The sequence below is a fragment of the Stenella coeruleoalba genome (genome assembly GCF_951394435.1).
Source record: "Stenella coeruleoalba genome assembly, chromosome: 7".
Taxonomy (NCBI): Eukaryota; Metazoa; Chordata; class Mammalia; order Artiodactyla; family Delphinidae; genus Stenella; species Stenella coeruleoalba.
In genome coordinates this window covers 117618612-117633380 of record NC_137153.1, presented here as the reverse complement: position 1 = coordinate 117633380, position 14769 = coordinate 117618612, and the positions used below count along the sequence as shown (strand labels likewise).

General features: G+C 54.5%; 1 protein-coding gene across 2 annotated transcripts in view; it reads right to left on the bottom strand.

The window, feature by feature from the left end:
- Window positions 1–14769, bottom strand: part of LAMC3 (laminin subunit gamma 3) — a 61338-nt gene that overhangs the window by 3865 nt on the left and 42704 nt on the right. For both annotated transcript variants that reach the window (XM_079927129.1, XM_079927130.1), the window contains 13 exons: window positions 14088–14241; window positions 13283–13425; window positions 12612–12790; window positions 11143–11284; window positions 9907–10112; window positions 9449–9525; window positions 8097–8231; window positions 6804–6951; window positions 5657–5806; window positions 3411–3513; window positions 1120–1319; window positions 253–399; window positions 58–157 (listed from right to left, as the gene is read on the bottom strand). In XM_079927129.1, the coding sequence (XP_079783255.1) occupies window positions 58–157; window positions 253–399; window positions 1120–1319; window positions 3411–3513; window positions 5657–5806; window positions 6804–6951; window positions 8097–8231; window positions 9449–9525; window positions 9907–10112; window positions 11143–11284; window positions 12612–12790; window positions 13283–13425; window positions 14088–14241 (1884 nt within the window). The remainder of the gene's footprint in view (window positions 1–57; window positions 158–252; window positions 400–1119; window positions 1320–3410; window positions 3514–5656; window positions 5807–6803; window positions 6952–8096; window positions 8232–9448; window positions 9526–9906; window positions 10113–11142; window positions 11285–12611; window positions 12791–13282; window positions 13426–14087; window positions 14242–14769) is intronic.

The window sequence follows — 14769 nt, the reverse complement described above, 5'->3', positions numbered from 1 at the left end:
TCTTGGAGATGCACCGTGGACCCAGGGGGCCAGGGCCCGGCCTTGGGGTCTCCTTACCCAGCCTGGTAAGCAGCTCTGACAAGGCTTTGATGTCCTTCTCCAGAGAGGTGCGTGATTCCCGGATCTGCTTCTCCATCTCGCTCAGCCCGGCACCCACCTTTTGGGGGGGGGGAGGGGAAGAAAAGCTTGAGCGGCTCCTGGCTGGCTCCCGGGACCACAGGAGAAGGAGTGCTGGGGTCTCAGCACACGTACCTGATCAGCTGCTTCTAGCTGCTGTCTGCGTGCTTCTGAGGCCAGGACCTGCTGGGAGGCCTGCTGGAGCATCGACTGCGTCTGGCTGGAGAGCCGGCCAGCCCGGCGGTGCTCTTGCTTCCCCTCCCTCAGCAAGGCCTTGGCGAGCTACGTTCGGGGTGGGCGGCAGCAGCAGGGAGGGGAGTGTGAGTGGAGAAACTCCTTTTAGAGGTAAAGGGTGACCGCCCTGCCCAGCGGTCATAGATTCACGCACCAGATCATTCATTCTTTCATTCCACAGCTGTGTACCAGATGCCGGCAAAGAGCAGACTGCTGGACACTACCCACCTCCCCCGAGAGGAGAAATTCCAATAATTTACAGATGGGGACACAGAGATGCAGAGAGGAGGAGCTGGCCAAACTCAAAATGGCGGGACCAGAAACCAAGCCTGGGGACGCCTTCAATCCAGCACTGTCTCTAGGGAGCTGTAGAGGCCGTTCACTTGGGCCCTGAGTGACGGTGCTGGGAAGACGCCTATTGATTCAAATTTGGCCCGAATTAAACAAGAAAAGTCTAGAAGTTTAGGGAGTAGAACCAAACAGACTGAGGTGTGAGTCCTGGTTATGTTAAGTTACTGAACTGGGCTGGGCGTCAGGGTCCTCACCTGTCCCATGGGGACAGCAGTGACATCTATTTCATGCGGAATCAACAGGGTCACCCGCGTGAAGCTCCGGAGCTCAGAGCCTGGGACCCCTCAGTGAGTGCAGAGTATTCAGCATTGCGCACAGAAGGGGCATTTACCCTACAGAAGGGCACCTCTTCTATGACAGGCCTCCCACACGCCCAGAAGGCAGGGATGCCCCTGGAGTCACATCCGTGGCCCTGACCTTGGCACTGTCCTTGGCCAACAGCTCGGCTTCCCTGCCCTTCTTCTTGGCACTGGAGGAGATAGATGCCGCATTTCCCAGCATCCTCTCCACCTGCTTGGTCTTCTTTTTGGACTCTGCAAGGAGCCTGTCCTGGACAATGGCTGCCTGCCTCCTCAGTGCGGCCTGGTCCTTGGGCCGAGGAAACCTTGGCTTCATTCCTGTAAAGCCAACCGAGGCTGTGTCAGGAGGGCTGGGCTCATGCCTGGAGAGCCCATTGGGTGGTCACTGCCAGATGTCTGACCAACCCCAGACCCTTGGACAACGTGAGCAGGGGTATGAGATGCATGAGATCTGTGTGTAAACTTCTCAGGCTCACCCAGGGAAAACAAACGAGTGAGACATACTGCCCTGTGAGTGTAAAGATTCATGTTATGTTATGATACTTACTAAAGTCACAGAATTGCATGCTGGTCGATGCCTGGGCCAGTGGTAGAGATGGGAGCTATAGCACGGTACACAGCAAGATCCATTAAGTTCCTTGTTTTTACATACCACGCATTTCTAATAGGCTTTGAGGCAGCTTATCGTGATGAACAGACCAACAACTGGACCATTAAAATGATAAACCAAAGGCCGTATGTAACTAGGGGGATGATGAGAAGTGAGAAGCGCCAGAAAGTTAGGATAATGACGGTGCAGGTACCGAATGCACTGTTTACCTTTTAGCCCCTAGCGGCCGAGACAAAAAGAGAAATTCTACAATCCACATAGGTTTTTATTATCTAATAAGAAGTAGTTTCCTTCTATATAGAAAGAAAGACTTTTTCATTTCCTTTCAGATAAAATTCTAACGGAAATTTATCCTAAGGAGTACTGATTATAGTAGACAAAGTCAAAATTTAAAAAGAATCAAGGGGACTTCCCTGGCGATCCAGTGGTTAAGAATCCACCTTCCAGTGTAGGGGATGTGGGTTCGATCCCTGGGCGGGGAACTAAGATCCCACATGCCGCGGGGCAACTAAGCCCACGCATCGCAACGAAAGATCCCGTGGGCTGCAACCAAGACCCGATGCAGCAAATAAATAAATAAATAAATATTTTTTTAAAAAAGAATCAAGCCTTCTAATATCCAGGGACATAATACTACATAATCATTCCATGAAGATAATCCAAATGTTAGATCTACTTTGCTTCCTGTACACAAAATTGGCATTTCTTAAAGTGCACTCTGGGGGGACTTCCCTGGTGGCACAGTGGTTAAGAATCCGCCTGCCAGTGCAGGGGACACAGGTTCGAGCCCTGGTCCAGGAAGATTCCACATGCCGCAGAGCAACTAAGCCCGTGTGCCACAACTACTGAGCCTGAGCTCTAGAGCCCGCGAGCCAGAACTACTGAGCCCTCATGCCACAACTACTGAAGCCCTCGCGCCTACAGCCCGTGCTCTGAAACAAGAGAAGCCACTGCAGTGAGAAGCCGCGCACCGCAACGAAGAGCAGCCCCCGCTCGCCATGACTAGAGAAAGCCCGCGTGCAACAACGAAGACCCAACACAGCCAGAAAAAGAAAAAAAGTGCACACCGGGGAGCCCTGATTCTACAGGGTGTTGATAAATGCTAGGGGAAATTAAGTTTACATAAAGTGAACCCGGTTTCTTTATTGAAGGACTTCTCAGAGCCTTTAATATTCTCAGGTGTGCACTGCAAGGCCTCGGGGGGATCTATAGCACGTGACATTTCCTAAACTTATTTGAACACAGATCCTCTCCTGGCAGAGCAGCTGCAGGCTAGGGGCTGTTCCACATTTCATTCAGTAAAATTTCCTTTCTCGGTCTACCCAACTGTAAAATGCGGGCACTTGGCCTCCTTTCCCTACAGCTCAAAAAAGACCTGCTGGCATCAACCCATCAACCCACGTTCTAAAGAGAAACGCTGCATCCCTTCCCATAGCCCCACTGGACATTGGACCGGGGCAGCCATATTTGTACCAGGTAACCAGACTCTCAGCCAGAGTGGCCTAGATCAGGGATGGACAGCTGATGGCATCAGATTCTCCTCCCATCTGGTCCTGAGGGGCTCTGCGCGTGTGGTCTGATGATGGATGGCCACGTAGGCAAGAACCTGGTGAGCGGCATGTGAGATGGGGAGGGACAAAGCAGCCAGAGGAGAGGGAGGTCCTTAGAGGCAGAGGGAATGGTCTCCTTGGCTTATGCCCACATGACTGGACTTCTGTCCTCTGCAGCTAAGCCTGCCCTGGTGTCTGTCATGGGCATCTGTGCAGCCACGAGCCTGGGGCTAAGCAGGGCACACATACCTTCTAGGTCAGCCAGCAGAGTCCTGGCTCCTGTGACAGTCACCATGGCAGCCTGGACAGATGAGGAAGCCCGGGTCAGGGCAGCTCTGGCTTCCCGGTGCAGCTGGAGAGAGAAGAGAGAGGCTGGTCAGGTGGTGCTGGAGGTGTGCTGGGCAGAGAGGGGTCAGGTGGGCACCAAACCCACATGTACAAGGTCCCAAAACATCACCAAAACTCTGACACTGAATTATGCTGTTTACCAGGAACATCTGATCTGTTTTATTATTCCAATATTAAACCTTGAATATCTCTCCCAAGAAGTCACCTGTCTCACAAAAGCTCCGAGGAAAACTGAAACCTAAGAACTAAAAGAAAGATGAACAACTGAAAATTTCTTGTCAGAACGCTGCCGCGTCTCAGCCAGAGCATGTGAAGTAGTGAATCTGTTTATTAGACAACTTTTACTCATAGAAAATTAGTTTCTTCCCCGTTGCCAATAAAAAAAGGCTGGATACTTAAAGAATACGGGTCTGATGGATAAATAGATACACAAAATTTGGTGTATCCACAGAACGGAATATCATTCAGCCACGAAAGGGAACGAAGTACTGATATATACTACGATGTGGATGAACCTAGAAAATATTATGGTAAAGCAGCCAGACACAAAAGGTCACATATGGCACGATTCCATTTATATGAAATGTCTGAAATTGGAAAATCCATAGAGACAGAAAGCAGATGGGCAGTCGCCAGGGGCTGGGGGGAGGGAGGAATGAAGAGCGACTGTTCAATGGGTATAAGCAGTCGCCCTTTGGGGTGATGAATGTTTTGGAACTAGACAGAGGTGGTGATCGCACAACACTGGGAATGTGTTAAATGCCACTGTGTTGTACACTTTCAAATGGGTAATTTTATGTGATGTGAATTTCAATCCATCATCCGTCATGCGGGGTTTAAAAAATTTTTTTGGTAAAGTCTTTATTGAATTTGTTACAATCTGTTTTATGCTTTGGGTTTTTTTGTCTGTGAGGCATGTGGGATCTTACCTCCTCGATCAGGGATGGAACCTGCATGCCCTGCATTGGAAGGAGAAGTCTTAACTACCAGACCGCCAGGGAAGTCACAATCATGTGGGTTTGAAGAGCCATCAGATGCTGCCCTGGGATCCCTTGTGTCTTAAGTCTTACTCCAAATGCCTAGCAGGATGGGAGAGGAAGGTGGGAGGCACTGTGCTGGGGCACTGCGCACTGGGGTCTGGTCCTGACTCTGCTGTGGCCTCAACTGTGCCCCAGACCAGGGTGATGGACTAAATCAATGGGTACCACCCCAGGGGGCCCTGACACAGCACAGCTCTCCCAGTATATGACAGGCACCAGGCCCAGCTGTTCGGATGCAGGCAACAGCTTTCTGCCTTGTTTCTTGTCTTTAAAAGGAAAATAAAGATGGATACAGGGGACTTCCCTGGCGGTCCAGCGGTTAAGACTGCACTTCCACTGTACGGGACATGGGTTTGATCCTTGGTCGGGGAACTAAGATCTTCCGTGCCCTCCCCCCCCAAAAAAAGATGGATACGGGATAAGCCACTGCTGGGATTTGAAAAAGGTCTGTAGATTAGCTCATTGTATTATATCATGTTGATTTCCTTATTTTGATCCTTGTAAGGTGGCTGTGTAAAACATTAACAGAAGGAGAATCTGTGTGAAGGGTATATGGGACTTCTTTGTGTTTTCTTTGCAACCTTTTTCTAAGTCTAGATGAAAGGTGGAAAGTTAAAAAAAAAAAAACACTTGAAGGGGTGCTTATACTTTAATAGGTTGGGGCTCAATTCACTCCATGATTCTTGAATTCCCTGATTATTTAGTCTTGCCTCCCCTCCTGGGTTGTAAATGCCAAACAGTGGGGTTTAGCACTAGAGCAACGTATGTGCTCGCTAACCTATCTGGCAAGTGAACTAATGAATGCAAGAATAAGTGAATGAGACCCATCCCAGCTGTAATTAACACTGAGTAAGGGTGGTGGGCGTGGCTCTGTCTGTCTGTCCATCCTGCCTCCTCTCATACCTTTACTCCTTCTCGGGAAATCAGGACCTCCTGCCTTGGCACGAGCTAACTGAGGTTCTCTGGAATTTGGGGGAAGGCACTGGAGGGGTGGAAAGAACTACTTCTGGTCTTTGCCCTTCCCTCCCCCTGCAACCCCTGAGCCCAGATCATGCCTGGGGCAGCCCCAACTTTCTCCAGGTGCTGCCTCAAAGGACAAGAGCCCACCTGCATAAGGGGTTCTGTCTTGTGCAGCACGGCCTGGGCGGTGGCCTGGAGGGCCCGGGCAGCCTCGGTGACCACGCGCTCTCTCGATGTGACCGTCTTCTCCAGGGCCTGCACCTTCAGGCCCAGGGTCCTGGCCTGGGACTTCTGAGGCTGCTGGGAGATGGAGGGCTCAGACAAGGCCTGATGGGAAGGTCCGAGGGGCAGGTCCTCTACTGGGTGGGAGAAGCCCAGGGGCAGGGACCATGGGGGCAGGGCTGCACGTGGACCGTAAGAAGCAGAGGGGCCAGGGCGAGAGAAGCCAAACTGGGGAAGCTGTCACTTGAGGTCTGATTCTAGCACCAGCAATTTCTAGAAGCGCAGACTCAGCTAACCTCCCGGACCTGTGTTTCCTTCCCCAGGCTCACAATCCCTTCGCTGAAACCCTGGGGCTGGACGTACTTCTGAATTCAGAATTTCCTGCGGGGACTTCTTATTACCTAATGCCCTCAGCAGTATCTGGGGCAGTGCTCAGGGCCAAACATGTCACCACCTACATTTTCCTTCATCACACACAGTGGGAGGATCAAACACCCTGAGTAAACAGCCTGGGAGCCGTCAGTCCTGGGCAGGCTGGGCCCCAGATGCATTTCTATAAGTTTAGTCTTTTTTTTTAAAGTTTAGCTCCCAAGTTTTGGCATTTCAGGATTACTGAGAAGGCCTGAGGAGCTGATTTACCCAGAGGCAAGCAGCATAGGGTGACAGGCACATAGAGGATGAGGGCATTGCTCACGAATCCCTTCCAGCCCCTCATGGATGCAGGCCTGAAATAACCAAATGGGTGAGCTCTAGCCGACAGACGGACAAAGTAACCGAGGCACAGGGATGGGAAGTCCTTTGCCAAGGTCACAGAGCCAGAGTGGCGGAGCTGGGATTTGGCCCCATGTCCGTCTGGTGTCATTGCCAATGCCACTATGATGAAGAAGAGGCCTCGGCCTTGATATTATCATTATAATCAACAACAAAGATTGGCTGGGATCTTTTCATCAACTGCTAGAGAGTTAGAAATAAGCCACGTCCTCTGCCTCTGCCTGGGCCGCACTGGTTTCCCAGCTGCCACATTCTCCCTCACAACCACCGCATGCAGAGCTCCAAGGACAGCTGAGCTGACCGGTGCTGCAGGGGCAGCCGGTGAGGCCAGGCGCTGGGCTGCATCTGCGCCGACTTGCTGCACGGCGGCCAGCACCCTCTCAGCTTCAGGTAGCACCTCTGCCACGGCCGTGCCCAGCGCCCTCTGGGCCGCGTGTACCTCCTGGTACCTGGGAGGAGACAGAGGCAGGATGGCCCAGGAGCAGGACACAGGCCATCCCTCCCCATTGCTGTCCCGGCCCCCCCAGTGGAGCTCCCGGTTGAAGGGGCTCTGGCAACTTCCTGGGCAGAACCGCCGTCAGCGGAGCTGGTACCCAGCAGCTGGCCTCGGAAACTGGCTGCTCCGCATCTGTCTAATGAATGGGGAAGGCAGCCGAGGGGCTGCATTCTTGTTTCCTCATTCACTGAATTCAATCACGCTTTTCTGAAGGAGCTCCCGCTTGGTTTCCACTTGAGAATCACATGTTTTGCAAATGTTTGGCTCCTCTGGACGAATGATGAAGAGGAAAATGCCTGGTGTTGTTGGAGGGATAGCGGCCCAGGCCCTGATGCCCCTGAGTGACCTTGGGCATGTTGCTCTCCAGGTAAATGGAGACCTCTGGGCTGCATGACTGTTCTGGGGCCCTTTCTCCCTGAAATGCTGTAATCAACCAACCAGGACAGCTTTCCTGTCCAGCTGTCCACACCCTGCCCCACCCAGCTCCCCCTACCATGGGTACTGCTGGACCACCCCCGTCCCCAGGGTGCCTCCCATCCCTCATCCCTTTACAGAGAGCCAGCCCCCCCCCCCCCCGGCCCCTGGGAGTGGGTCATGTGATCCACCCAGCCATACCGATTGGCTCAGGACTGGCCACCTGACCCAAGCTGGGCCAATCAGATTCTCTCATCTAGGAAATCCACTTGGGCTCAGTGAGACGTTGGTGGGTCTCCGTTGACCCTCTGAATGAGCTGGATACAAGGGGGCCACCCACAGCAGAGAAGCAGAGGCCAAGAAGAAAGCTGGTGCCTGACAGGAGCTCCCCAGGGGTCTGGGGAGGGGCAGGGGAGCTTCAGGGGGTCGAGGATGAGCTGACCTGGAACCTCCTTGTTTAGGTTCTCATTCCTTCTCTCCAGAGGCTAAGCTGCACCCCAGCATGAGTGGGTTCCTCTAACGTACCCCCAAGCAGGCCTAAGACCCTAGGCATCGCACCCCACCCTAAAGAGCATCGGGACTCAGGGAAGGAGGCCGGTTCTGGAACCAGCGGCCTCTGACCAGGCCCTGCCGGCTTCAGGAAGCCAACCCAAGCTCCTACCCACACCTGGGAGGTCTCCTCACCTGTCCTCTAGCTCCTGCTGGGCCTCCAGGGCTGTTCTCCCCTCCACCAGACTCCAGAGAAGCGCATAACTGCTGTTGGAGGTGAGCAGGGCCCTCCGAGCAGTGGCCTCAATCCTGGTGGTGGTGTCCCTGTGACTGTACGACGACACCCGCCCGACCATCACCAGGGGCTGACACAGAGGGGGCCCGGCCCACCCCCCACCCCCCGCCACCGCATGGGCCTCTTGCCGTCCCAAGGGAGTACAGCCACGGGGGCCAGGCTCCTGTCCTCCCTCTGCCTGACGCACAGTGAAGACTGATGGGAAGGGGCCCCGTGCCCCTGCTCCTGTTATATAGGGTTTATGCCTGTTGTCCTGGCATAATAAATAATAGGGCCTTTGATCACACATAAGATCTCAGCTTGGACAATAAATTATACGGTTACCCTAATAAAGAGAGCATAGAAAAGACAGCCTGGGTTTGAATCTGGCTCTATCACTTCTAACCCCGTGTCCTTAAGCAAGTCACTTTACTTCTCTGAGTCTCTTTTCTCATCTGTAAAATGGGTCTACAGTCCCTAAAGTACAGCTAAAGGGAAAAATTGCTTCAGAGCTTGTGTCTTTAGGATCTTAAGCTGCTTCTTAAAAGCAGTGGATGAAGCAACCCAAATGTCCATCGACGGATGACTGGATAAACAAAATGTGGCATATTGGTACAATGGAGCATTATTGGGTTGTAAAAAAGAATGAAGTACTGATATATGGTACAATAGGCATGAACCTTGAAAATATTTTGCTGTATGAAAGAAGCCAGACACAAAAGACCATGTGTCTGATTCCATTCATATGAAACGTCCAGATTGGCAAATCTATAGAGACGGAAAGTAGATTGGTGGTTACCAGGGGCTGAGGAGGGCGAAGAGGAATGGGGAGCGATGCCTAATGGGTACCTGTTTCTGGGGTAAGGAAACTGTTCTAACACTGACTGCGGAGATGGTTGCACAATTCTGTGCAATTCTGTGAATACACTGAAAACCACTGAACTGTACTTGAACGGGTTGACTTGCGTGGCATGTGAATTATATCTCAGTAAAGCTGTTATAAAAAAAAAAGCCAGGGAAGGCTCTCAGATGCCTTCAGGCGACCAATGTCGGCAGACCCCCACCCCGACCCCTTGCATCTCATGCCATCCTTGCACACCTCTCCTTCCCACGGCGATGACACTTCAGCTCTGTACTCAAGTGATTCCAACTCCCGGGGTGGGGATACCTATGGGGCTGGCCCTGACCCTGGAAGCCCCCAGCAGAAGGGCTGGGCTCCCTTCATGGTTGTGTGGCCAGGACCTCACCACGCTCCCACGGCACGGGGGCTCACCTCCTGGCGAGGGCACGGGCCTCTATGGCCAGATGACTCCAGTTGGTGGGCTGGCCGAGCCCTTCCTGAGGAATCGCCTTTAGAGAAGAGAGAGAAATAGGAGGAAGCTGATGGTCCATCCCTGAAGGGCAGGGCCCACATCTGGCTAACTTGTTGGGCAGACCTGGGCCATGTCACTTATTTCATAAACGCTCAGAGCCAGCTACAAAGTCAGCATCCAGTGGGCGGAGCCCTAGAGCTTGGAAATAACCATAACAACGCCTACCACGTGCTGGGCATGCACTGTCTACTTGGAATACGGCTCGTTCTTTGCAAATATTATCTCACTGAATCGGCAGAGGAGGCACTGTGTGACCCCTATTTTGCAGATGAGAAAACTGAGCCTCCCAAAGCAGGGGGCGGGGGCATGCCCCAGGCTCAGCAGAGGGGAGGAGTTGGGGAGGGGTCCCCTGGGGTACCAGAGATGCAAGGATGGTGGCTGCATGCAGAATCTCCTCTTCTGAGGACTCCAGCACCGCCTCTAGGTCTGCCAGCTGGACGCAGGTCTTCTCAGCTCTGGCCTGGGCACAGTGGGCTTTCCTGCTCAGTGCCTGCAGCTGTTCCCGGGCAGCCTTCACAGCACCCTCAAGGCCTGTCATCTGCTCCAGGAAGTCTTCCTGGGCCCCTGCAGAAAGCCCAGAGTCCAGGAGTCACAGAGCAGTCGAGATTTCACAATAAAGCCTGCAACTTCAAGGGGCCCCATCTGTGTCCTCTACTCCTCCTGGGCACAGCTTGACTCCATCACCAGGCCTGAGCACTGGTTCCAAAGGAAAGGCCTCCCCATTTTACAGATGCGAAGGCTGAGGCCCACAGACGGCAAATCATGACGCAAGGTCCCCCACACAGGAAGTCAGCCACACAGGAAGGACCGGAAGGAATCCAGGCCTTCTAGATCCACAGCGAACAATTCCTGAACCTGAGACAGCAGTAAAACCCGCCTTGAGTCAGCTCCGTAGTTCGCAGCGTGGCTCAGTGTGGGAGTTTCAACACACAGCATCTGATGGCTCCCTATTTTGTTAGTCTTGCAAACAGGTGCTCAGCTCACCTACGGCTGCTACAGGAGTACAGGTGCTTGTGAACGCGAAATTTAAGAAAATAAGCAATTCACATTTGATGCTCCTAAATTTCAGTGTCCCAGGGACAAATTGCACGTGGACCTAATGACAATCTTTTTTCTTATCTACTCATTTATTTTCTATGCTGGGGATACAGCAGTGAGCAGAATGGCCAACAGTCAAAGACGGCAGGAACTTTACCTGTTCAGCACCTGGGACAGCGCCCCAATGATTATTTGTTGAGTGACTGACTCAACGAATAAACCCACCCCCCGTCCTCACTGAGCTTTATGGGTGCAGTGTAGGTGGCGCAGGGGGCATGGGGACCGAGGCTATAGTCAGAGCTATATTCTGTAGCTTTGTATAAAGCTACAAAATACAACTGGGTGAGGGATATTGAAAGAGAGGTTCGTGGGATGACAGGACTGCATAGCAGGAGGAACTCACTTAGTTGGGGAGGTCAGACAGGCTCTCCCAGCAAGTGAGTTCTCCTAGGGGTGAACCCGACTGAGGTCAGACTGAAGGGCTCCACAGGGGGCATCTGACCAGCCAGCCCCCTCCCCTTGCCTCCCAGTCTTCCACTCTGGTCTCCCACCGTACCTTGCAGCAGGGGGTGGCCCTCGTAGATGTCCCCCCGTGGGGCCTCTCCCTGTAGAATGTCCAGTGGTCCCCAGGGCCTGCCACAGTTTGACCCCTGCAGCCACCCTTCCATCAGGGTCAGTCTGGCCTTTAGCCTGGCAGCCTGGAGAGGTCAGGGAAGGAACTGTGTGGGAGGCTGGTGGCCTAAAGTCCTGCTTGGAAACCTCTGCCTGGCCTGCCCACCCCAAGCATTGCCTTCTCTGATCCTACCCTGGGCCTCAAAGCTAAGCACACACAGGACCTCTGAGAACCAGCTGTGCCCACCCTGTCCTCAGAGCTGCCCCTTCCCTGCTCATACCCACAGCCCCTGCTGGCATTCAGCCGACCACACCTCTGCCCTACTGAGGGAGGGATGGGAAGGGAAGCCCCAGGAGGATTTCTGTCTGTTTTGCTATGTTCCCAGGACTTGGCACAGAGCAGGCATGTGATCCTTGCAGGCCGAGTGAGGGTGCTTTGCGACGTCTCCTAGCCCCATTCTTTCAATCGTATGAACAATACACGCATTTACGGGGCACTTGCTAGGAGCCAGGTGTGAGCGACCGCTGGCCACGCACCAGCTCACATTCACCTTGTAACCGCCCTAAGGGGCAGGGGATACAGGTCCCGAGCCCAGTCCTCGATTCCAAAGTCCAAAATGCTCTGAAAACCTGCAAAGCTTTCCATTCCTTACTGGGGGGCAGAATCAGGTTGAAAAAACCCTGCACTCAATTAGAAAAAAAACTGCTCTGAACAAGGCTACTTATGATCTCGATTTACCCCCTTGGTGTGACTATTCACCTGTTCTCCTGCAGATGTATCACTGGGTTTGGTTAGGGGGCCGGCCCAGGCACCGCTGGGAGTGGTACCTAATATTCAGCACACACCATCCTATCTTTCTACAGAACCATCACTGGATTCAGGTTAAGGGGCTGCAGGCCTGAACTATTTCAGTTTGGAGTAGGAGACACACACTGAAACTTACCAAGGCTGTCACCTGCCTGGGCATGTGACAACTAACAGGGTTGGGGGGGGTAGGGGAACGCCAGAGGTCATGCTCCTGACCCCTGCACGACACCACCTCCCTGCCTGAGATAATACTTGTGTCCATAATGGGCATTGCCCTCCTCCTGACCCTCCCCCAAAGGGCCTTCTGTGGTCTCGTTCCCACTGAACTTGAGAAAGTGTGAGACCTCGGCCTGGGTGGTGGGGAAGGACATGCAACAGAAGCCCCCTTTCTCCTGTCCGCTCAGGAGCCAGGGAAGGGCAGAGGTGGGGCTGGGCCAGATGGCTGGGTGGGCACAAGAAGGAGGTGGCCGGTGGTCCCAGAAGGTCTGAGAGCTGTGGGTAAGTGGGCATTTCCCGGTGCCCAGCACAGAGCTGGTGCTCACTGGGGGCGTGAAATGAACAGAAGGTGGGGCGGCCCTGGGCAGGGCCTGGATGGGAGGGCTCACCTCCTTCTTCACCAGGGCGTAGCAGGACGGGCACTCCTGGCAGTGTGCGCCGCCGGCCGTGAGGAAGAAGTTGTCCTGGCAGAGGTCACACTTGTAGCCCACAAAGCCGGGCCTGCACACACACGTGCTGTTCTCGTGACACTGGGCCGAGGCGGCGCCCAGCGGGGAGCACCTGCAGGCTGGGGGGCGGGGCAGACGGCGCTGGGTGCCCTGATGGCCACCCCACACTGGAACCCCCAGGTCCCCCACACCCTTGCGCCTGGCTGCTTCAGACCCCATGGGCAGCTCAAGTACATTCCTGGGTCCTTCCTGGGAGACTGATTCAGAAGGCTGGAGGTGACGGCTGAGAGCCTGAGTTATTTCAGTGCCCCTGGGATCTGAGGACCGGTCAGGTTTAGGACTGCCACGCAGTCTAACCACACAAACGAGGCCCAGAGAGGTGCCCTGATGGCCCCAGGCACACAGGGATTTAGCAGTGGAGTCTAGGGCTAGATTCTTGGCCTCCCATGCTGTCTTCTGTGCTGCTCCCTCACTCCACATTCCCACGGCTGCTCTAAGAAAACCTGCCCCGTATCTGATCTCTCTCCTGCGGCGCGGCCATCTGCCCCACTGGTCCTCTTTCCTAGAAGCCTCACTCTCTAGGCAGCCTGGGAAGGACCCGGCTTCCTTACCCCGGCAGCCCCTGATGGAGAAGCCGAAGAAACCCAGCTGGCATCTGTCGCAGGCCTGGCCCTCGACGCCTGGGCGGCAGGGGCACTGCCCGGTCTTGGGGTGGCACTGGTCCCCCTGGGAGCCCAGCGGGCGGCACTCGCAGCTACGACAAGGGAAGGGACCCAGGTCTGAGTCCAGCTCTGGGCCATTCCCAGTCCCACCTCTGCCGGCCAGGGCTGGTGATCACGCCTCTATTGGCAAGGCCCCATCTCTGTGTCTGCACATGTCAAACAGCTTCCCTCAGGCTGTGCCCTGGAAAGCACAGTCTCATAAAATGCTCCCCCCACAAAAAAGGTATGGGGACATATATACATTTGGACTATACCCTTCAGTTGGAAAGTCACAATGCAATTAGCATATTAAAGGCCTGAGAAGTCTGGTCAGGAAGAAACCTGTTTGCTTCACTGGGCATTTCCCTGGAGTTCTCCACTGCTCCCTAAAGATGGTGTCTAAGCTGCTGCTGTGGCCCAAAAGGTCACAGAGCGACAGAGTTACCGAGAAGGGAATCAGAGACCCAACCAGCCCCTGCCCACCTGGGCATCCCTTAGGGCTGCTCTTGGCCTGCAGCCTGGGTTGGCAGGGCCATGAATCTGACCCCCAAGGGACCGTCCCTTTGTCCCCCTTCAGTGCAGGGCACAGTGTACCTGGCAGTGGGCCTGGGACGACACATGCCAAGCCAGGCCCCTCTCTGGAGGCTCCCTGGCGATTTTGTCCATCCTGGAGAAACACCCAGGGGAAGGGCACCCACAGCCTCGCCCCACCCACCTCCGGCAGCCCCTTCCAGGCTGGAGGTCGTAGAAGCCAGGGCTGCAGTGGCCACAGTTCCGTCCGGTCACATGAGGCAGGCAGGTGCACTGGCCGGTCACCGGGTCACAGGGTCTCTGCTCGCCGACTGAGCCCGCCTGGTCGCAGCTGCAAGCTGGGGGTGGGGGTGGGAGCAGGAAAGGGTGGTGGGGAACCATGCCGATCATCTGTTCAACCTCTGGGGACCCAGGAGCGGCAGAGAAGATGGGGAGCCCACAGAGATGACTCACGTTCAGCTCAGACGCCTAAGCATCTCTGCAAAAAGGTTCTAGGGTTGGGGTCAAGCCTCAGCCCATTTTCTATGTCCTTGGAGAGACAGCCCAGAATAGTCGTGGTGGCAGATGGCCCTTCTGAGCCTGCCCTGAGCCCCCACAGGCTGGAGAGAAGGCCAGAAACTTGGTTGGGGGTTAGGGGCAGACCTCTGTTCCCACTGTTTTGGGCCCCTTGTCTCTGCTCTCCTGGGTCCCATAAAACAAGAGGCGACAGGTGCTGCATACGCGGCAAGGACTCAGGAGCGAGTGAGTCTGGGGCAACTACTGAGCTGCTCCCTGCAGCACTTCTGGAAGCCTCCCACGAGCTCACGCACACTGTGGCCCTCTGAGAGGGCACAGAGGGCGGAGCACCTTGGTGGGGTGGACGGCCT